General features: G+C 41.3%; 2 protein-coding genes across 2 annotated transcripts; one reads left to right on the forward strand and one right to left on the reverse strand.

The window, feature by feature from the left end:
- Nucleotides 1-6: 6 nt before the first annotated feature.
- On the forward strand, nt 7-5,283 carry sgtb (small glutamine rich tetratricopeptide repeat co-chaperone beta). The gene is made up of 12 exons (XM_076164310.1): nt 7-79; nt 1,711-1,823; nt 2,155-2,258; nt 2,797-2,872; nt 3,006-3,105; nt 3,274-3,378; nt 3,471-3,609; nt 3,710-3,772; nt 4,178-4,215; nt 4,319-4,402; nt 4,595-4,728; nt 4,811-5,283. Exons 1-11 carry the CDS (start codon nt 15-17, stop codon nt 4,704-4,706), a joined length of 999 nt encoding a protein of 332 aa, XP_076020425.1. The 5' UTR covers nt 7-14; the 3' UTR covers nt 4,707-4,728; nt 4,811-5,283.
- A 465-nt stretch (nt 5,284-5,748) lies between these two features.
- trappc13 (trafficking protein particle complex subunit 13) lies at nt 5,749-13,692 on the reverse strand. Its single transcript, XM_076164202.1, has 13 exons — nt 13,556-13,692; nt 12,772-12,840; nt 10,900-10,999; nt 10,727-10,811; nt 10,509-10,636; nt 10,284-10,356; nt 9,945-9,989; nt 9,440-9,457; nt 6,961-7,094; nt 6,664-6,862; nt 6,461-6,561; nt 6,223-6,370; nt 5,749-6,129 (listed from the first exon to the last, which is right to left on the reverse strand). Exons 1-13 carry the CDS (start codon nt 13,599-13,601, stop codon nt 6,022-6,024), a joined length of 1,254 nt encoding a protein of 417 aa, XP_076020317.1. The 5' UTR covers nt 13,602-13,692; the 3' UTR covers nt 5,749-6,021.
- Between the last annotated feature and the right edge of the window lie 6,200 nt (nt 13,693-19,892).

A 19,892-nucleotide genomic window follows, 5' to 3' on the forward strand; every position in this document is an offset into this window, starting at 1 on the left:
CCTTGTTGGTGCGCATGCGCGGAAGATGCACTCAGTCAGTCGGTCCTCATGACGCGGAGCAGCAGACAGCGGAGCTCAGGTAGGTGGGCGGGGGGGCGAGAGGAGGGGAGGGGGGGCAGCATCCTTTAACACAATATAAACATTATAACTGTTTATTGCTGTAGTTTATGGAGGCGTCTCACCCACTCCTCCCTGTTTATCCACACACACGCATGCACGATTGTCTATCTGTGGCTGTATTTGCCATTACACAACATGGTGCACGCTACGTAAAGCAGCAGCGCAATCGGTGTGTAAGGATAAGCTATTATAATGACTAACCAGCTTCTGTGGCTGCTATCTGCCGGATGTGTTTCACGCCATTACAGATTTTATGAATATCATACGAAACTGCCCCCCCCTCTCTTCTCTCTCTCTCTTTATGGTATTACATCACAGCTTCTGCATCACTGCATTTAACGTGTGTCAACAACACAAAGGGAGGAGTGAGCTTAGACGTGCAGACTTCTATGGACATGCACTGAGCCACACGTGATGGGCAATGTTGACATGACACTGTTTACATCTGGGATAAATGAATCCAGTCGCTTGTAAACGCGTTAGGTTGAGTCTGCACTGCCTCCCCTGGATCTGGATTGGATTGTTATTGAGGATTTCAAAATGGAAAAAAAAAAGGTTGCATCTGCAGGTTCATCCTCTGGGGTCAATGACTCTGCTATAGTCTGTTTTGATCCTGCCTCATTGGGAGCTAAAACACAGAGAGGCTGCCAACATATTAGGGTTCAACCTCTGAGGACTGTGTAGTCGTATAGGTGCGTTGCCCTGGATCAAAGTTAGAACAATCAGTTGAAGGTGATCATATCCGTGTGAATCATCCTCTGAGGACCAGGAAGTCTGGCCAGTAGTAGTTGTCACTCAGTGTTTCTCATGCAAAGTAAATTTCCTGGACATCTATTCGTCTTGTCTAATTCTTTGATAATGCCAATAGAGAAGACCAAACATCCTCTGGGGACAATGAATATTCCTTGTCATGGACTAAAGGATATTTTTATAGCAAGCATCTAGTCAATACTTACCAAATTTTGAGTTGAAGGTTCATCAATATCAGCAGGGGCGAAAAAGATCACTGAGGACCATGAATACCCATCCAAAATTCCATGGCAACCTGGTCAATTCTTGTCGTTGGGTTTTGTTCCTCTTAACCTAATTGAGAGAAGTAGAAAAGCCTCATCTTCATCCTCTGGGGATGATGAATGTCCTCAATGAAATCCATAGAAATTGAGTCTGTTACTGTTTGTAATTATTGCCTAATAGTTCGAAGATCTTCAGTCAACATTCCTTGTTATGGACCAAAGTGTTGAAAAGAGAAATCCTGACTTGATTTTGGCGCTAAACATAGGAAACATCCTCTCAGGACCATAAACATTAATATCAATTCTCAATGTGATCAATCGATAAAAATTGAATGGTAAAAATTCTTAAAAAGAAATACACAAACAGTTTTTGCTGCTATTTTCTCAATAATATCATTTTGCAACATCATCAACAACTTTGTCCAGCATAAGCTTCCTGCCATCAGGGGGGGGGGTGATGGAGCTTTGACGCAATGTAACATCCATCACCTCAAGTAACACTCGGCCTGAATGAGGTATGAGTCATTCATCATCGGTCTGTGTCAGCTTTGTTGTTTTCTGTGCCCATCTGTTCCAGTTTGCAGGTGAAAATGGCAGTGGAGAAGCGCTTGGCATTCTCAATCGTCCAATTCCTGCGAGATCAAACACATTGTGGCGCGTTGAATTCTGATGAGCAGGAGAGCCTGGAAGGTAAAGTCCATTCACTGTGCACTTTGGCTAGGTCATTTTGCTCTTAGACATTTATTTTTAGGTCACTCGTATCATTTTAAAAAGGAATAAGCAGCTTTATCATCACCAGAGAGCCTGGAGATCATTGTATAGTGTTCATTTTGTGCGATATTCCATCCAGTTTCCAGTATCAGAACAGCTGAAACGTCTTCGTCTGTTTGTGTGATCGCAGCCAATTTGTGACTCACATGCTGTTGTCCTCGTCGTGACTAATTTCTTTTGCTATTATCTTCAAATGAAAGCTGTGTAAATTGTCTTAGGGACATCATTCTGTTTATTTCCTCCACTGAAGTTGCTATACAGTGTTTGGAGACCACGTTCAAGATCAGCTCCAGTGATTGTCATCTCGCCGTGCCTGAGCCTTTGACTGAGATCTTCCACAATTCTCTGCTTAAGGTGTGTGTGCTGCACAGTCCACAGGTTTAGTATTATCACATTATGTCCTTTATGTTATTCCACAATACATACGACAAATGTATAATGTTGCTATTCTTAAGAGGGATTAGTTCCAGTTGCAGTTCATCCACTAGAGAGTATCTAAGGCAAATTTGAACACCAGAATTAGCTCTTCATATGTTGTGTTCGGAGTTGATACTGAGTCTATATTGAAGCTAAACCAACATGCATGAACGTGAATGTACTCATGAAATGTCTGTTTTTAGAAATGGCTTGTTGGCATCTAAACATTAGGATTCTTACCCTGGGGAACTTGGCAATCCAAAGCAAATTCAATTAAAACCTAGCCAGTGGTTTTCCGGGATTGATTGCCATGTAGTACAATGTTGTTCAAGGGACATTATGGTGCTAGATTGAAGCTCAGCAGACCACCAATATAGACCAATCAGTGCCGTCCTTTAAATTGTTGTAGGTCAACACCATAATCTCATCTTCAGCACTCCATCAGTGTATCTTCCTCTGTCTTACATATACTTAGAACGACAACATAACCATACCAGAGACGTTCCCATCTCCAGAAGAAATCGAACGAGCAGAACAACTCAAGAATGAAGGTAGTGAATCATTTCTTCTATTAATTCATGCAGAATTCATTCTCCATCTACTGGACTCAGTAGGCAATATTTCAATACTAGTAACAGATGCCCGATGATGATAAAATAAGTCATTCTGGTCGTTCAATTGCAGGGAACAATCACATGAAGGAAGAGAACTACAGATGTGCAGTGGAGTGCTACACCAGGGCCATCGATCTGGATCTAAGAAACGCCGTCTATTACTGCAATAGGTACGTTTGATCAGTGTCGCTACTGTGTACTCGGAACAGTAAAGACATAAAATAGCCGCTGCGTTGAATCTCTTCCCTATGTTTTATTTATCTCAGCAAAATTAAACAAGCTAGACACGTAAGATGGAGCAGGACTGAAGAGGCTGCTGTTTGTATTTTCCATCGCAGGGCTGCAGCTCACAGTAAACTGGGGAATTACACAGAGGCTACTGGTGACTGCGAGAGAGCTATTGGGATCGATGCTGGCTACAGTAAAGCTTATGGAAGGATGGGGTGAGTCAGGATGTCAAAAAACACAGTTTGTATTACTCAAAACACTAACTTTGCTCATATTTATACCCACTCTTCACCCTTTATGGCTCCAGATTAGCTTTGACTGCCATGAACAAGTATCCAGAGGCAATCACCTACTTTAAGAAAGCTTTAGTACTCGACCCTGAGAACGACACCTACAAATCCAACCTGAAGATTGCGGAGCAGAAACAGAAAGAAGCGACTAGCCCAGTAAGTAGAAAAGAACTGGATGGATCACATTCTGTAGACGGTCAGAAGGTTTATACTCCGGAAATTTATATGTCAATGTATCTATCAACATATGCCACAGATTGCATCCGGATTGGGATTCGACATGGCGAGCTTAATCAACAACCCTGCCTTCATCAGCATGGTAAGAGAATAAACTCTCCTGGCGCCGAAATGGAATGCAGCCAGCGCGATTAGTATTCAGTGGTCCAGTCAAAATGTCCGCTGAGAAAGATCCGAGAACAGGCAGGACAAATGTGATCTACCATTCCAGTCGGTCTTAAAAACAGCTGTGTTCTGCTTATTAGGTCTCTAGAAAGGTTAGACCACATATATGTTTTCTAATTAGTCCCACGGGTGATAGTTGCCTTGTTATTCAGGGTTATTGTCCCGTAGTGAAGCGCTTGATTCAGCTGGAGGGACCTTACTTCTTTAATGGACACACACGGGAATGTTTGTTAGGCGGAGGATGCTTCTGTATTTGAAGTCAATCCACCTTTTTCATGCATGTTAAGACAAAAATGGATTTGAACTGGATTTCTGTTTACAGGCTGCGAGTGTGATGCAGAACCAACAAGTGCAACAGCTGTGAGTGTCATGGCTCCTTCGCTGTGTCAAGACAAGTCTCAGTACTGATTATAGTTTTATCTGAACATACACTGGTTCACATTTTGTCTCACCTTGTCTTCAGTATGTCAGGAATGATGTCAAATGCAGTGGGGGGTTCGGCAGCAGGAGTGGGAGGGCTGTCCGATATTTCCAGCTTGATTGAAGCGTAAGTAGACGTGACTGTACCAGTACCTGTATCTGTATCTGTCCGGGATGTACTGTATACAGGAAATAGAAGCAAAATGTTAAGATATTACAGTGCAATCTCTCATGGAAACCACTGTATTCTTAATCTTTGACCTTTGGAAGAATTGCTTTGCTCTTCAGCTGTTAGTGACACTCACGTTTCCCGTCTCAGGGGTCAACAGTTCGCCCAACAGATCCAGCAGCAGAACCCAGAGCTGATCGAACAGTTGAGGAACCACATCCGGAGCCGCTCCTTCAGTGGCAGCGCCGAGGAGCACTCATGATCTGCTCAGGTGTTTCACAGAAGTGGGTTAATATCACATTTATTCTCTCACAAACAACACAGCTGCCTTACTGCGTCAATAACACTGGCCAATTTTGATTTCAGCGTCAAGATTGTATCAGAAGAAGGGCAACCATACGGCGCGATAGCAATCTCTACACCCATTTCTTAAGAGTCCAATCCCCGGCAAAGCTGGATTGAAGAGACGAGGATGGGAATGATGGCACTTTACTGTGACCGAGGCTCTGGAGAGGAGGGGTGACGGCGTAGAGACGGAACCAGGAAAAAGAACCCCACACATTTCGGGCACACAGGAAAGCATATTGTAAACACCCCAACGATGAGAGCCAAGGACATTACGAGTCAATTCTTTCTTTGTAGCTTTGCCATTCAACAGAGATGTGTGTGTTTTATATGTGCTGAATATACGTACCTCTCCGTGTTATGAATTGAGGATTCTCCCATGTAGTTAAAAATGAGCTTTAGGGAGGAATATATTTCTAAACCATTGCAGGGAATTGTTCAGCTTTTTCTCATACAGTACATATAACACATCAGGTTTACCTTGCAGTTATTCTTTTTTGTATAAAAATAGGCTCTAACACACGGGACATCACTGCTTTTGAATGAAAAACCACTGAATTCTGACTGAGAAGGTCGTGTAATTATAATCAGAATGTTTGCAGCCTGCCTCATGTTGTTACTGCACTTTAGCAAACATAAAGGTTCCCCTTAAACCATATTTAATTGTTCACTAAATATGAAATTGAATACTCGGACGGTTTCATTTTGCATGCTCTTAAAATCTGAATATTTGATGTCAGATGCTTCATGGAAACAAATAGGTACGCTAGGGCGGCACAATGTTTGGTCTAAAACATGTCAATAAATGTTATGAAACATAGAATTACAGTCATTGTGTTTGCACTTACTCCTGGTTTCATTATGACACATTTTCAAAGACACAGACAGATTTTTAAATGGCAATTAAACGAGCAAGGCATTCAATAAAATAATAATATTAGTACTCATGGGCTTCTAAGTGTCCACAGAGCTTTTTAATCACAGCAAAAGTCAAAATAGCTCTTGAAATATGCATTTAAAAGGAACATTAAATCAAACATTACATAGACTTTATTCACATTTATGCACAGTTAACATGATTCTTTTCAAATAAAGTGATCCGTATTATTCACAAAATAATTTTTAAAACATAATCGACACGTAGGTTTGTGAAAAGTGAAATGCCAGCACGAGCGCAGAGATCCACAGTTGGTCCGTTTATATCTAAAATGTAAAAAGTTAGATAAAATGATTTAGCATTCATTGGTAGTGTAGGGGCAGATCACGCAGACCTGAGCGATGTCGTCGTATTCGTAAGTCCTCTTCAGAAACGTGTCCGTGAGCCTTAACCCAGAGATGCTCTAAAGAAAAAACAAAGCGGGGAATAAAATGTGTCACTAATCCTGAACATCTGGCTTAATACACCCGAACTGCTATTTAACTGGGAGTCGTACCTGCAAGCCCTGTTCAGACGAGAGGAGTTTGAGTGGCAGGGAGAGGAAGGCGCCGGGGCTCAGTTTCCCCAGCTGTCGCCCTGACACGCCGCACCAGTGGATGGACCTTGTGTTGCACATCTCCAGCACCAGATCCATAGTTCTTTCGCTAAGAAACACAAAGAAAAGCTCTGGGTCAAGGTGCCGTTCTCTTTCTTTCTTTAAAACCATCGGTGACTCCGTTTGTCTGTGTTTATACCTGCAGTTGGTGATTTTACAGATGATATCAAAAGGTTCTTCAAGGTTGACGGTGTCAGGAATCATCTCCAGTGACAGCCTGATATCTCCGTACCCTGGAGCCTGCAGGACACACACACACACACACACACACACATTTTCTGAAGCACTCTTTAAATCTGGGCAACAACAATACACACGTGGGACAAGAGAGCATCCTGATACCATTCTTTGGAGTTGGCTGGTCTGTAGCCTCCCCCTCTCCCCGAGATTGGTCTTCCACACAATGTCCAGCTTGCCTATAACGGTCACGCCCTTGATGACGCCGGCCTTCTCTGCAAACTCCGGCTTTGGCTTTAGACAGTACAGGTACTGCCGCGTGTCCATGGGCTGTAGGTAGGACATTTTCCCAAATGTAGACTCTCTGATGGGGGTTAAGACACATTGACACATTAGATTCAGGGTAAACACAACGGTTCATCTTTCTGTGAACAAAAGTCCAAACTGAAACTGAAACTTTACCCGTCATCTCCGTCTGCGACCAAGTTGAGCTCTGTGACGTTGTACATCATGGAAGGTTCTAGAGAGACCTTCTCCATGAACATAGGTGAGGTGGTGATGTTCTGGATCTGAGCCTCAAGGAAGACCTCATCTGTCTGAAACGGCGGGTCAGGATCCAAACTAACATTAGTCGCTGACAGTTTCCGACAATAACAAAACCTCCTAGGACGACTGAGCAATACTTTTCAGCTTTATCACTACGTATTAAAGGAGGTGTTACGCCAGGGCGGAGCCTCACTGCGTTAAGGTGCTCTTCATGTGTGAGTCGTGTCCTGATCTCTACCAAGCGTGCTCAGTGTACCTTTGAGGATATTGTTAGTACATTTGCTGGCCAGCAGAGTATACAGTAGAGGTTGCACAATTACTGATCTTTACTTACTGACAAGTCATTTAAAGTGGTGTGTGAAACATCGACTGGAACGTTTCATCTTTAACGCAATTGTGACCTGTAGACGTGTATATCTATCCAGTTGCCTTCTTCAGAGGCAATGGATTGCTCCCGTCAGTTTCAGCTGTTTGATGTGTCGCATACAAATATCATACAAAAGCTCACAACACGAAAATCGGGGGGGTTTTGTTTTTCAAAATGGGACCTCAAATATCAACGTAAATGTCGATCCGCCTGATTTCAACGGTTTGTTTACGTACCGACATTGAACGACGACAACAGCGCAGAGACATGTAGAGAGAGACTGTTCTTCTTAGGAAGCCAGAAACTGTCACGTCTGTTTGGCCTAGAAGGTCATCCGAGGTAAGAACGACTCTCAAAAGACAAATGCCAGTTTACTGTCCAACGCTGGCTTGGATCTTAAGAAGACTCTTGTTGGCAAAATGTCTTCCAAGACTAAACAGCAAGTCCAGTTGTCTTACCTTCTTGTACAATCTTCCTACAACCAATTTGGCTCCGTCTCAGTCCTCAAATGTAGATATGAGTAATGAAATGTAAAGCAAGACCTTGAACAACGCAAAGTCAGTCATCATTCATTGACTTTCTGCTAGTAAAGTATTACATAGTGGCTGTCCGCATGCCTCTCATGCGTGAGTCGGACGATATGAGTTTCATCTGAGCTAGTTAGGAAAGTGACAGCTGTAATGCCGGCGCACACAGCAATAAACGTTTTAATACCGTAAGTGCTTCTCGGATTGCAGAGGCCCGTTTGTCTGCCAACAGCTTCATTTAGTGACACATGCATCAGCACTCGTCTGGCCTCCGACGTCGACCTGGAGGTAAAAATGTTGATCCGAACAATGCGGGGGCGTCCGAAAGCTGGAAGTGGTTGTGATTTCTGGTATCGCATTTCTCAGCGTTTCCCTGCTGAATGCTTTATGAGGGAAGTCACACTTGATTTGTCTGATGTTTCATAGCCTATACATACATTATTTAATATAGGTCAATATGCTGTATATCAACAATGATTTACTCGTGAGATATACTTAGCATTTCCCCATTTGGAAGTTCTATTCGAGGTTGTTACCTTATTTAACACCGTTTTAATAGCATGTCCACAAATAAAAGGAGGTGACGTGCTTATTAAATTTGTGCAGCGACTGAAGCACCTGACACAGAAACACACACTGGTATGCTGATTGTCCGTTTTAGACATTTGTAGACGACTAGTTGAGGACCCGTGAAGTGGACTTGTCGTCTTTTCAGTGCAACCTCTAGTATACGGTGAGATACAAACAAAGAGAGAAGCAGAGATTAGTTCATGCCTGCAGTTTTGTCGTGTAACAACTGGAATGGGATCCGCTCTGAATCAGGTTAAGGTTAAACCACAAGAGCTCAGCATCTCTCCGGCATGCAAAGCCACTCATCCAACACCTCAAACCATCAACGGGATTAGACGCGACCGAATATTAAGACGCGTCGCTGATAAACATCACCAGCCCACCTTTTTTTCCCCCCCGTCGGAATTAAATGAATGGATGAAATCGTGAGAATCAAACCCTTCAGCCCCATTGTTGATACCTGCATTGTTACATAATCATTCAAATCTTGCCTGATGAGGATTTTGGCTTTTGATCAATACATTTCCCACCCGCCACAGATTAATACCGTATTAACAAAACTCCAAGCCCTGCGGAATATGAGTTTATATGGAAGCGTGAGTGTCCAAAGAAAAGAGCAAAAGGAGATCGATGGAATAGATCTAGAATTTATTTTTGTAAATTTTGTTTTATTTTGGGGATTTCCCTAGAATTCTCTTCAATACAAATTCTTACAAATGTCACCAATGTTCTAGAATTAAAAAGTGGTATTTCTAAATGCAATATTCCAGATTAGCTGTGACTTCAAAGGGTTAAACAATCCAAACAAGCCTTTTTTAAAGATCCATAGATGTATTTCCATCTTTTCCCGTGACTTTGCTCCTTTCTATTGCACCTCAAAAAGGATGAAGAGAAGCAAATGTTCAGCAATGAGAACAGAAGAAACAATTACCACAGAACTGAGGTCACTCTAATGGAGAAAATAAAAAATACAAGACAAGAACAAACAAATGGGAGTTACATGCCAAAAATGGTGACAATGGATATTTTGCACTCTAATAAATCAAAGTTACTGATATGAACATGAGAGGAAAAGGAGAAGCTCAGCGCCTCTACCAGGAAAACCCTTGATGGCCAACGTTTGTTTTGAAATTGGTTTTATATTCAATCAACAAAAAAAAACAATACGACTGAGTGACTCAAGGGTTTTCCCAAGACATCTGTTTTCACAACTATCAGCATCTGGAAAAGTTCCTCACTATGGAATGAAACATGATATGAAGCGTGTTATGTCTGCTACACTTGGAACTTGCATGTCATACAATACAGTTCTATTCTATTTGCAGATAGGCAGTGGCGAGCGATATCAAGGCCCGGAGCCGCTCGCTGACAGCTGAAAATCATATTATACTGATTGACACATTGAAGTGTTGGGTTGAGAGTCGGGGCGGGCTTACCTCGGCGTTGTAGAACTTTGTTTTCACGTCCAGCGGCTTCAGAACCTGATTGAAAATAGATTGAAAGCTGAACGCTGACGTTTTCTCACATGACGGCTGATCCATGCCGAATGAGAAATGTCACAAATTGGCACAGGAGGGAAATTAAAGAGATCTGAAGGATAACGGGCGTTCCTGTTGTGACCGGCTGAGAGCCACGGAGGAAAGCACGGGCGGGGGACGGGGGAGCGGTTTGTTGCCTTTGCCGTGTTGAAGACCTGCGACATTTCTCAGGCATCTACTAAGCCTCCGTGTGACTTCACCCATGCAATCTAATGAGAAAGCCTCAAAATAACTCACCTGGAATTTGAAGAACTTGCGAAAATAGAGCTTTTCCCCAAACTGAGTGGTATAACTGACGGCACAAACTAAGCTGGAAAACAGGAGAGGGAATAAAACATCAGGAATAGTGAGAAAATACTAATGACATGGCTTGTTGTGGGTTTAAAAAGCACTCCCACAGTTTGTTATAGTACTTAAAAACCCTAAATAGTGAATGTGCTGTATCCGAGGACGCAGACTCACATATGAGTTCCAATTTCTTTAACTTCGTGGTGGATGACGTCGTCTATGCAGCACTCAGATTTGAGTTCTGCTACGGCTGAGTTGGAGGCCGACAGGTTGAGCCTCTGCGAGCTGGTCTGCAGGTCGGCCTGGAAGGAGGCGGTGATCAGATCAGGGCGGGATTGAGGGGGGAGGGGTTAAGATTGGGTGTGTCATGCAGGCGTTTGTGTTTAGAGTACCTTTACTAGAATGTCCTTCACAACCTGGTTGCTGTCGTTGTGCACGCTTATGTAACTGGAGAAGGTCTCGCCCAGGAAAATGTTTCTGAGTCATGCAAAAATGTGGGAAAGTCAAGATATGATGTAGAACAACAGTTTTACAGTTTAAGTTAAAGGAAGTTTGCTTTTATTACCCAAAGTTTTGTGGCAGAGTGAGCATCTCTCCCAGCATTAACGCCTCTGCGCCTTTAATGGTGGAGGGGTCTTCCTTCATTAGGTGAGCAAACAAATCCCCTGTGGAGGCGCAAAACATTACATCACAGCCTTAAACAGTACGTAACATTTCCCACGAGGCATTTCTGCACGAGTCATTTCTTAAAAGTCACAACTATAACCAACAATGTGGATCTCAGAGTGTATTAATGATTGTGGCCCAACAGTTTGATCCCGGGCGCTGTTGCCTCCATCACACAGCCACATCAGTGAGTCGTGTGTATTCATACGCCAGCTGTTTCCGCCACGTAAGCAGCTCTAATGACACTTCCATTACTTTCTCATTATCTGCTGGAGTTGTAGCATTCAGCCATCTGCAGCTTTTGCCTTGGCTGTTGATCGCTGCTCAGATAAACCACCAAAACATCACGGTGCTGACGAGGTAGGAGACACCAAATCACAGAAATGCCTCATATGTTATTGTAATAATCATATGGGAAGATTTAGTTTATTTTCAACAACAAAAATAACAGAAACTAAATAGATAAACTAATAGATACAGGTGCAGCTCATTAAATTAAGAATCTGGTCATCTTCCCCATGATTATGTCGCCAACCGAACCAGACTGAGACAATTAAAGGCTCAGGAAACCTCAGCAGGTGATTTGAGTTAATGAGCTGATTAGAGTGAGACACCCTGAGGCTACAATATTGAACTTCTTCACAATATTAACATTTTCTGAGATACTGAACTTGGGGTTTTCATGAGCTGTAAGCCATAATCATCAAAGTTAAAACAAATAAAGGCTTGAAATATTTCACTTTGTGTGTAATGAATCTATAATATATGAGAGTTTCACTTTATGAATTGAATTACTGAAATAAATGTTCGTTCACCATAATTTATTGAGCTGCACCTGTATACTAAATTCTGTCCTTGAATAGTCTTATGATGTGATTAAATCTCTAAATAGCCATTGTGAGGAAAGCTAAAATAGGAATATTTATACTTTTAATTATAACAGTATGATTATGACCGCAGCTCATATCATATCATCATCATGAATCTCTGAAACGTCTGCAGCCTGAGCAGTCGGTTTTAGATTCCTGATCTTTGTGCTTTCACTTCATTTCTATATAAATAGAGATTTTACCCAGAAGTGTCAGAGTGATTTATGCTTTGAGAGGAGTCGGCTTACTGTCAACACACACACACACACACACACACACACACACACACACACACACACACAGGATTTCAATGAAGTTCATCAGGATATAGATTCATTTAATGAGGCAATTAGTCAGTCAGTTTTAATAACAATGTGTGTGTTAAAATATGTGTAGTGGCAAAACCTACAATATGACTTATGGGTACAACCTCATTCTGAATCCTTATAGGCACAGAATGCTGCATCCTTCATTTATTCTATTATTGTTATAACCTTGATGCAGAATAGAGATGAACCTTTAGACATTTGACTGATTTGGTGTGGTTTTGTGGCTGTTGGTTGAAAAATATTTAGCAGAAAAACAGAAGTGGAATCAAGAAACCTTCCCCTGTCTGCTCTCAGTTCATACTAGGATAAATAACGGTGACATTCACGTCAAAATGCAGAACTTAATAACTTCAACATTCTGAAGAAACATTGTGAAATAGGTAGTTTTCTCCTGTGGTTGACTCGACTCTAGAGCTTGAGAGATCCAACATCAGCTCACTGGTGCCACACAGAGTCTCACAGGAGGAATGTTGCTGTATTCTGTCACTCTTGTTGCTCTGCTTACATTGAGACACACATAACCTCTACAAAAGTATAACAGAGCTCCAAATAGAGAGTTCCACTGAGGCTCACCTGGGAGATCCCGATCTTCACACGTCACAGACATGTTGGTGAAGAGAGTTGGCTTTGTTAACCGCATAACTGTAAAGAGAAACAACATTAGATGGAGGTGGGACATGTAGATCTATACTAGTATGCAGTACAGGAAGGGTGCTGCCATTAATAAAAGATTGTTTATTCTAACTATATTTCAGTTTTTGTAAATAATTTATTCTTTCTTTTACTTCTTAAAATGTGTTAAGAATCAAATAACTTCTGTTAACATGTTTGTTTCTAGTATTTTAGACTATAATTCATTTCCTTGTGTCATCTAGTGGTTTGTTGACATGTTCATTTGTACATTTAAGTCCGATATCACAGATAATGTTTCACAATGGCTTTACGACACCACGACAACAAACATAGAGACAATGAACAACACTCCAAAACCTAAATCGAACATTTGTAGGGACAACTTTATCGTCATTTTCCTGATTTCATTGCTCAGTCACCAGCTGACACGGAACACCAAACCACTTTGAGCTACAGTGGACACAACATACTGTATATCCAGTGCCGTGGCGGTCACTAACGACGTGAAAAGCAGTAAAAAGCAGTGAAAAGTGGGGGTTAAAGCTGTCAGATATGTTTCAGCTAATTGCAGGAATCGCCTCTGACACAATTATTGGCTAAAGCTGTTAGCAGCCTACAACAACAAATAACAAACCGTATAAAGTGTCGGTTTGGCCTCTAAAACAAACGCCGACCTAAATACTGGTTTATATATCGCTTCATAAATTATATATATATAAAATACCTTTTAATGCAAGTAGGTGCTCCTGTTTCGTTTGACTTACATCCATTTTGACAGAGATACTTAGCCGCAATGCTAACAGACTGTCAAACTAGCACGTGAACTTTCACCTTCCCAGAGCGATTTTTTTCATGGCAAGCGCAAAGGGACAAAATACCTCTTCTTTTTTTTAAGCGAAAAGTTTTTGTCTGAGACACCCCCTCTAGCGGTCACTGAACAATAAAAATGATTCTCCACTAGAACGCCACTAGAGTTCACTGTCACTGCATCCCTGCGTTCCATCTGCACTCCTCAGTCTTTCGCCTCCCCTCTTCCATGTAGATTATGTGTCTCAGAACAATCTTGTACCTCGAGTTATCCAGTTCTTGCCTTGTTCCTGATTCTAACAAGTCTGTCTAGTTACAATAAATCTTTATGATCTCATTGTTGTTTAATGTATTGATTGAGTTATCTTTTAAATTTGAATTAAAAATGTTACATTGTGGAAATATCAACAACAAATATCACACTTATTGGCTGGTGTTGATAAAAGCTTCTATTCCTATTTGACAATGATGACACCATAAATATTTCACGTCATTGTTTGTAGTTTAATTGAATTCACACAGATTGAGACTGACATGCCTTGTTTTACACTCTGATATGTAGACAGTGTGTGTGTTTTATTACACATCATAGAGCAGCAGAGAAACAGGAAGCGTGACAGCCAGGTTCAGTACGATCTTTTTGGAAGAAACATTCTGATCAGCATCATCCTCCACGAAGATGGACACATAGCGTTTCATTTCCATGGGCACATCCTTAGTGTTAGAGGCCAGCACGCGGATGAACTTGACCCCTTTCACGAAGGTCAACTTATTTGGACTTTCAGATGAAACACCCGCAAGTTCTGGAGAGGTGATGAAGGTATCCAGCTCCTCCTCCTTCTCAGTCACGTATACCCGGACGGTGCTGTGGCTGTTGTTGGTTATCTGGACAGCAGCGAGGATGTTTCCCATTTTGTTTAGTAGAGGATAATCACAAACAAAGGGCAGGTCTCAATTTAGGCTGTAAGGCAAAAGTAAGCAGTGATGTTAATAACATGACTGACAACAACATGGCCAACAATACCAATTATACAACAATTACATTTGTCACATGACCTATGAACAGCTGCTTTATAAAAACAGAAATCCTATCATTAAATAAATCAACCCTTTAAGTCATATTTAACATTGTAGGAAACTCAATAAACCAATACTTTACTTGTGTTAAGTTAATTAATTCATTAATTTTTACCAAAGTTGTAGTAATATGCCTGTGAATTCATAGAAAAAAAACACACTTTATACAATTTTATCTGTTTTTATAAAAGAACTCTTCAATTGTCCTTTGCTCTTTCAGTTAAATAGATTTATGAATGCCAATGAAATGCAAATGGATTCACCAGAGAGCTCAAAGTGCTACATTATGTTTGCTGTCAGACATTAATACACTTCATCTTTACTTCTGTTCTGAATTGCTGCTGTATAAGTTCATCATTTCTCATTCAAAATGTATAAATTCCAATATTAGTGCATTTGAAAAAACTAACCCTGCTGTTTGAAAGATCAAAACACACAAATTTCACATTTTCTCTACATACAACTGAACAATTACCTCAGTTTTGTTGTAATTTTCACCCTTTTTCCTTTATTTCTACTCAATCAAAGACAAAATGAACCCTTACCAGCTGGACACAGTGATGACAGAGTGACTTGGACAAAGTGATAGTCGGGTTCAAACACTATGATGAGGTTGGGCTCAGCTCTGTATAGCGCTGTCAAATCTGATAATAAGTAAATGTGAACACCGAAAGAACAGGGAGGTGTTTGCTGAACTGAACTCACTTTGCAAGACGGAGAGATCCATAAATGTATATGTTCAGCATTTAAGGCCATGTTAGGTTCCTCTGGTGGATGTAGACAGTGTCAATATGGACGTTGTCTTTCTATTGGTGATCCCTTATTCTCACCAGTCAAAAGAAATACTCATATCCTAGTTAATGTGTTGCTTAGAACTGTATCTTTCAAACTTACATTAAAGGTGGCTTTTCACCTGGTTTGAGACCAAAATACTCACACATACATACACACACACACACGCGCGCACACACACACACACACACATACACACACACACACACACACACACACACACACACACACACACACACACACACACACACAGAAGATCTAGAAACAGAATATTTTTCAGTTTGAATGATTTATACCGTCACAAAAAGAAAGGAACATCATTCAGAGAGGACTATTGGGCCTTGTTGGGGGTATTAGCTCTTTAGACGCTCTTCAAGTTTCCCTGCTTAAGCAATATACAAATACCACAAACAGATCTACCGTATGAACATACATATTTTACAGTTCCCTTTATTTCCTTATAGGAGTTAAACATTGCCAGTTGCAGCACTTTAGACTAGATAGAGATGTTTTTTTGCATATTCAAAGTGACGCTGGAGGCAAAGACAAAGACAAGAGCGTCACTGTCTGTGCTTTGACTCATTCCCGGCACAATGAGGCTGCGGCTGCTGCTGGTAATGCTGGGGTTCTTTGACCTGTGCCTCCTCACAGAAGGAGGCTGTCTGACGGATTATAGCCGGGGTTTGTGTAAGCAACTGCTCCTGCGTGGACGGACTCCTAAAGGACTGGAGATTCAGCAGACCCAAACCAAACATCTCCACCCTCACAGACGTGACTGCTCTGCTCAGGATTTGACAGGAAGTATCCACAGGGATCGTATTCCAGCATGGGTATGGTCACTTCACATCAATATTACTGTGAAACATAGCATCATAATTTACTGTCTCCTTTTTTTATGTTGAATCCACTCTGTTGACATATTGAATTCCACTGCCACAATATTGTTTATCGCTGATGGGCCGTCATCTAGGAGTAGATTTATTTTCACGTCCGTGTTTCCACTCTGCTGCCGTTTCCCTGCTGGGTTGCATAAATTATCACCGTGCCAGATGGACTGTCAGATTTACTGAGCAAAACATGCTTATGTTCCTGCGTATTACAGGAAACTACCAAGCTGATTTTGGCAATATTGTTGTTGCATCGTTGCGATCGGTATCATTTCCCTGCTAATTTCACAGAGCTGATAACGAAGAATGTTCAATTGATTCTGCGTCGGCAATAATAACAAATTAGACAAGGGAAACACATTAGTAGGGTTTCTTGTTGACAAAGTACGTCGAAGTAATAAACACTGTGCAACTCAGGCTTTGTTAGTGGATAAGTTACTGTCACACACACACACACACACACATACAAAAACACAAACATTTTAGATCATTTACTTCACACCGCAGACACACAGGTTGAGGTCGTGTCTGGCTCCAGGGCAGGAACGCTGACATGTTGGAAAGAGATCACGACTGGTTACAATCCTGGTGTGATTGACATGTTTGCTCGCCTACTCCGGGACAAATAAACAAAAACAAAGCCCGCAGTCTGGATTGGAAGCACTTGTTGTAATCTCTAGGCTGAAGAAAATCAAATACGACACAGAAAAATCTGGACACATTTAAAATGGCAGCTATTGTTATTTGTATGACTCTAACAGTTTTGACGACGGAGTATTAAAGTCTTAAACTGGTACTGGAGTATTATCTGTTGTATGAAAAGGATTCAGAACTCTTTGAGAGCCTCGTCCATGAAATGCTTGAGACCTTAAAACCTCCTGAGACCCTGCGTCCTCATACGGGGACATTTTTCCTCTCTACACCTTTTTCATCATTGTGTTCAACTTAAACCTGTTGTCGTCAAGTCTGGACATTTTTCGCTGCCCCCTAGTGGTATAAATAAATAATATAAATAAATATCTGAGTCCTGTGAAATGTAAGTTCAGCACCTTGGCCCACTCCTCAAATCTTGTGAAAGGACCACCAGCTAAGAGAATAGAAGCTGCTGAAGCCAAGTTGATCTCAGGAAGCGTCTGACACAAATGTGGTTCATTCATTACATTCTGATAGTGAACCATCAATTTGACCATGTAAGGATGGAAAATAATGAATAAGTTCTTAATTTTCTGTAACAAATGTCAAAGCAGCACAGTAGCATTTGTGTTGTTGTAGTTTGTCATATGTCCTTTTTCTTGCTTCCTTACCTTTAGGAGGTGGTTCCTCTCCTTCATGGAGAAAGGCAAAGACTTCTGACTCCATCTGTGATTTCTAATGTTCCTGCTGGTGTCCCTGCCAGTCGTATCAGCATAAATATAATTAATCATCACCCAAATTCTCCGCCTGCAAGTACTTCAGGCCAGAACCTCCATGACAGACACAGTTCTTCACCAAGCACAATCAAACAACTTAAGATGTTGGATGCACACCCTGAGAGCTCTTCAGTGAAGGCTTTGGTTATTGAAAGGACTGGGGGTATAACAGTTATATCTGAACACACTCAAAACTCAGCCAGCAATATGAAGATCTTGGATGAAAAGCCCATGTTGATCAAACACGTTAGGAAGAAATCTTCTTCAAAAGCAACAGCTAGTGTCCACGATGCATTTATTCCGCTGTATAAGTTAAGAGCTGCACATTTCAATGGAAAAATTAAACCAAATCAAGCAGACATTCAACATCTAATGGATGATAATAAAGGTGATTGGCCTCATACAAGTGCTGCTGCAATGGAAATCACTGGAACTGACCGAGAAACAATAACTACACACACACAGGAGACTTGTTACCGTTCACCAATAACTACAGTTATGAAAGACCGATCCTTTGTGGAAACAGATCAATCAAACAGCCAGTCTTCAATGGAAATCTTCACAAGGGCTAAAACGGAAGAAATGGATTTAATACCAGCAATCACAGCTAAAGCAAAAATGGAAAAGTTAAAAGAAAACTCAAAGGAAATAGAAAAGTCACAGACCGTTTATCGCTTTATGAGTATAATTAACAGGAAAGAAGAAGAAGAACCACAGCCAGCAGATGAATCAGGTGTAACTTCAGATAACTTCAATGCTGAAACCATTACAGTTACCATGGAGACAGAAGAGGAGACAACACTAAGCACAGATGTCCTCAGTGTGCGTGAGACCACGACAACCACAGCGAGTCCAGAATCTGAGACTCACACTGAGCCCGTATATATAAACTGTAAAATGAGGAATTTACAATCTGGGAATCTTGATGAAATCCCATCTTCACCTCCCAGGACGAGAGAAGACAACAAGATATATGAGGAGGAGGAGGAGACAGGAGACAAATCCCCCATAAGACCCACAACTACAGAGGTCCAAAGTGATCCAGAACAAAGTGGGAATGTGTTTTCAGATCCGACAGAAAACCTTTCAAATGTAAGTAAACTTCTAGATGTAGATTGACATTTATACAGATTTCATCAATGGAAAGGAAATACTGTTTAACCTTCGATTGTCTGACCATCTTGTTTGATATTTGAATATAAACTAGATCTGCACTAAGATGAAATCAACCTGGTTTGAATGAATGAACACACCGATGATGACACTTCTCTCCCCAGGTTATAGTCCGCACCGGTGACCCTGGCCCAGTTTTCTGCTCAGGCCTAATCCATCGCACAGAGGACGGACTGAAACACTGCATGGACAGACTACCGGGATTAAGTAGGATTTCCTCAACACAAGATACAATGTCAAGCATAGATGGACGTTATAATGCAAATTCTGCAGCGCTAAATGAAGTGAATCATGGCGGGATCAGAGAGGAGGAGGAGAACAAGCGCAGGACTACCAGAGAGCACAACAAAAAAGTCCCTGATGATGAAAATGATCATTTCTACTATTTTGATGGAGTGTGGAGAGTTGAAAGTAATTTCTACCCTCATGACAAGAGTCAAAGAAGAGGAGAGGAGCAGCAACGATGAGGCTGAATCTGTTTTTCCAAGGAAGAAAAGGGACATTCATGAAAATCTTCTCAGTCATATCCCTCTTGTTGCTGTCAGAAAATAAGATCAGTCAGTTTTTACTTAAAATCAGCAAACATTGTACAGGAACCAACAGCTGGGAGTATCTGAAGGAGCCAGACCCACAGAGAAAAACCTCAAATATAAAACCTATATGAATCTAGCACAAAGTTAGTGTTACACATTTCAACAATTATCTTCTGGAGGAATACAGATTGATGTTGTTTTATTCACCAGCTTGATCTAGAGAAGCAATTCTATCCGTTTCACACTGATGGAGACACTGAAGACGCCACTGACGACAAAACAGTGATATTAGCGCCCTCTGTTGGCAGGTAAACTTAAGCGTAATACCTCGTGTCTGTAATGGGGGCACTGACTGCAATCGTATTTTAAAGCATCATGTTGAT

The sequence above is a fragment of the Genypterus blacodes genome, unplaced genomic scaffold, assembly GCF_046128005.1.
Source record: "Genypterus blacodes isolate CSIRO-AG114 ecotype Tasmania unplaced genomic scaffold, CSIRO-AGI_Gbla_v1 ptg000133l_1, whole genome shotgun sequence".
Taxonomy (NCBI): domain Eukaryota; kingdom Metazoa; phylum Chordata; class Actinopteri; order Ophidiiformes; family Ophidiidae; genus Genypterus; species Genypterus blacodes.

Coding starts and splice junctions, on each gene's coding strand:
- sgtb (XM_076164310.1), top strand. CDS start 15: ATGCGCGGAAGATGCACTCAGTCAGTCGGTCCTCATGACGCGGAGCAG. Junction 1,824..2,154: donor TGAGCAGGAGAGCCTGGAAG/GTAAAGTCCATT, acceptor CCTCCACTGAAG/TTGCTATACAGTGTTTGGAG. Junction 3,773..4,177: donor ACCCTGCCTTCATCAGCATG/GTAAGAGAATAA, acceptor TTCTGTTTACAG/GCTGCGAGTGTGATGCAGAA.
- trappc13 (XM_076164202.1), bottom strand. CDS start 13,601: ATGGATGTAAGTCAAACGAAACAGGAGCACCTACTTGCATTAAAAG. Junction 11,000..12,771: donor TGAAGATCGGGATCTCCCAG/GTGAGCCTCAGT, acceptor GCGCCTCCACAG/GGGATTTGTTTGCTCACCTA. Junction 10,357..10,508: donor AAAGAAATTGGAACTCATAT/GTGAGTCTGCGT, acceptor CCTGTTTTCCAG/CTTAGTTTGTGCCGTCAGTT.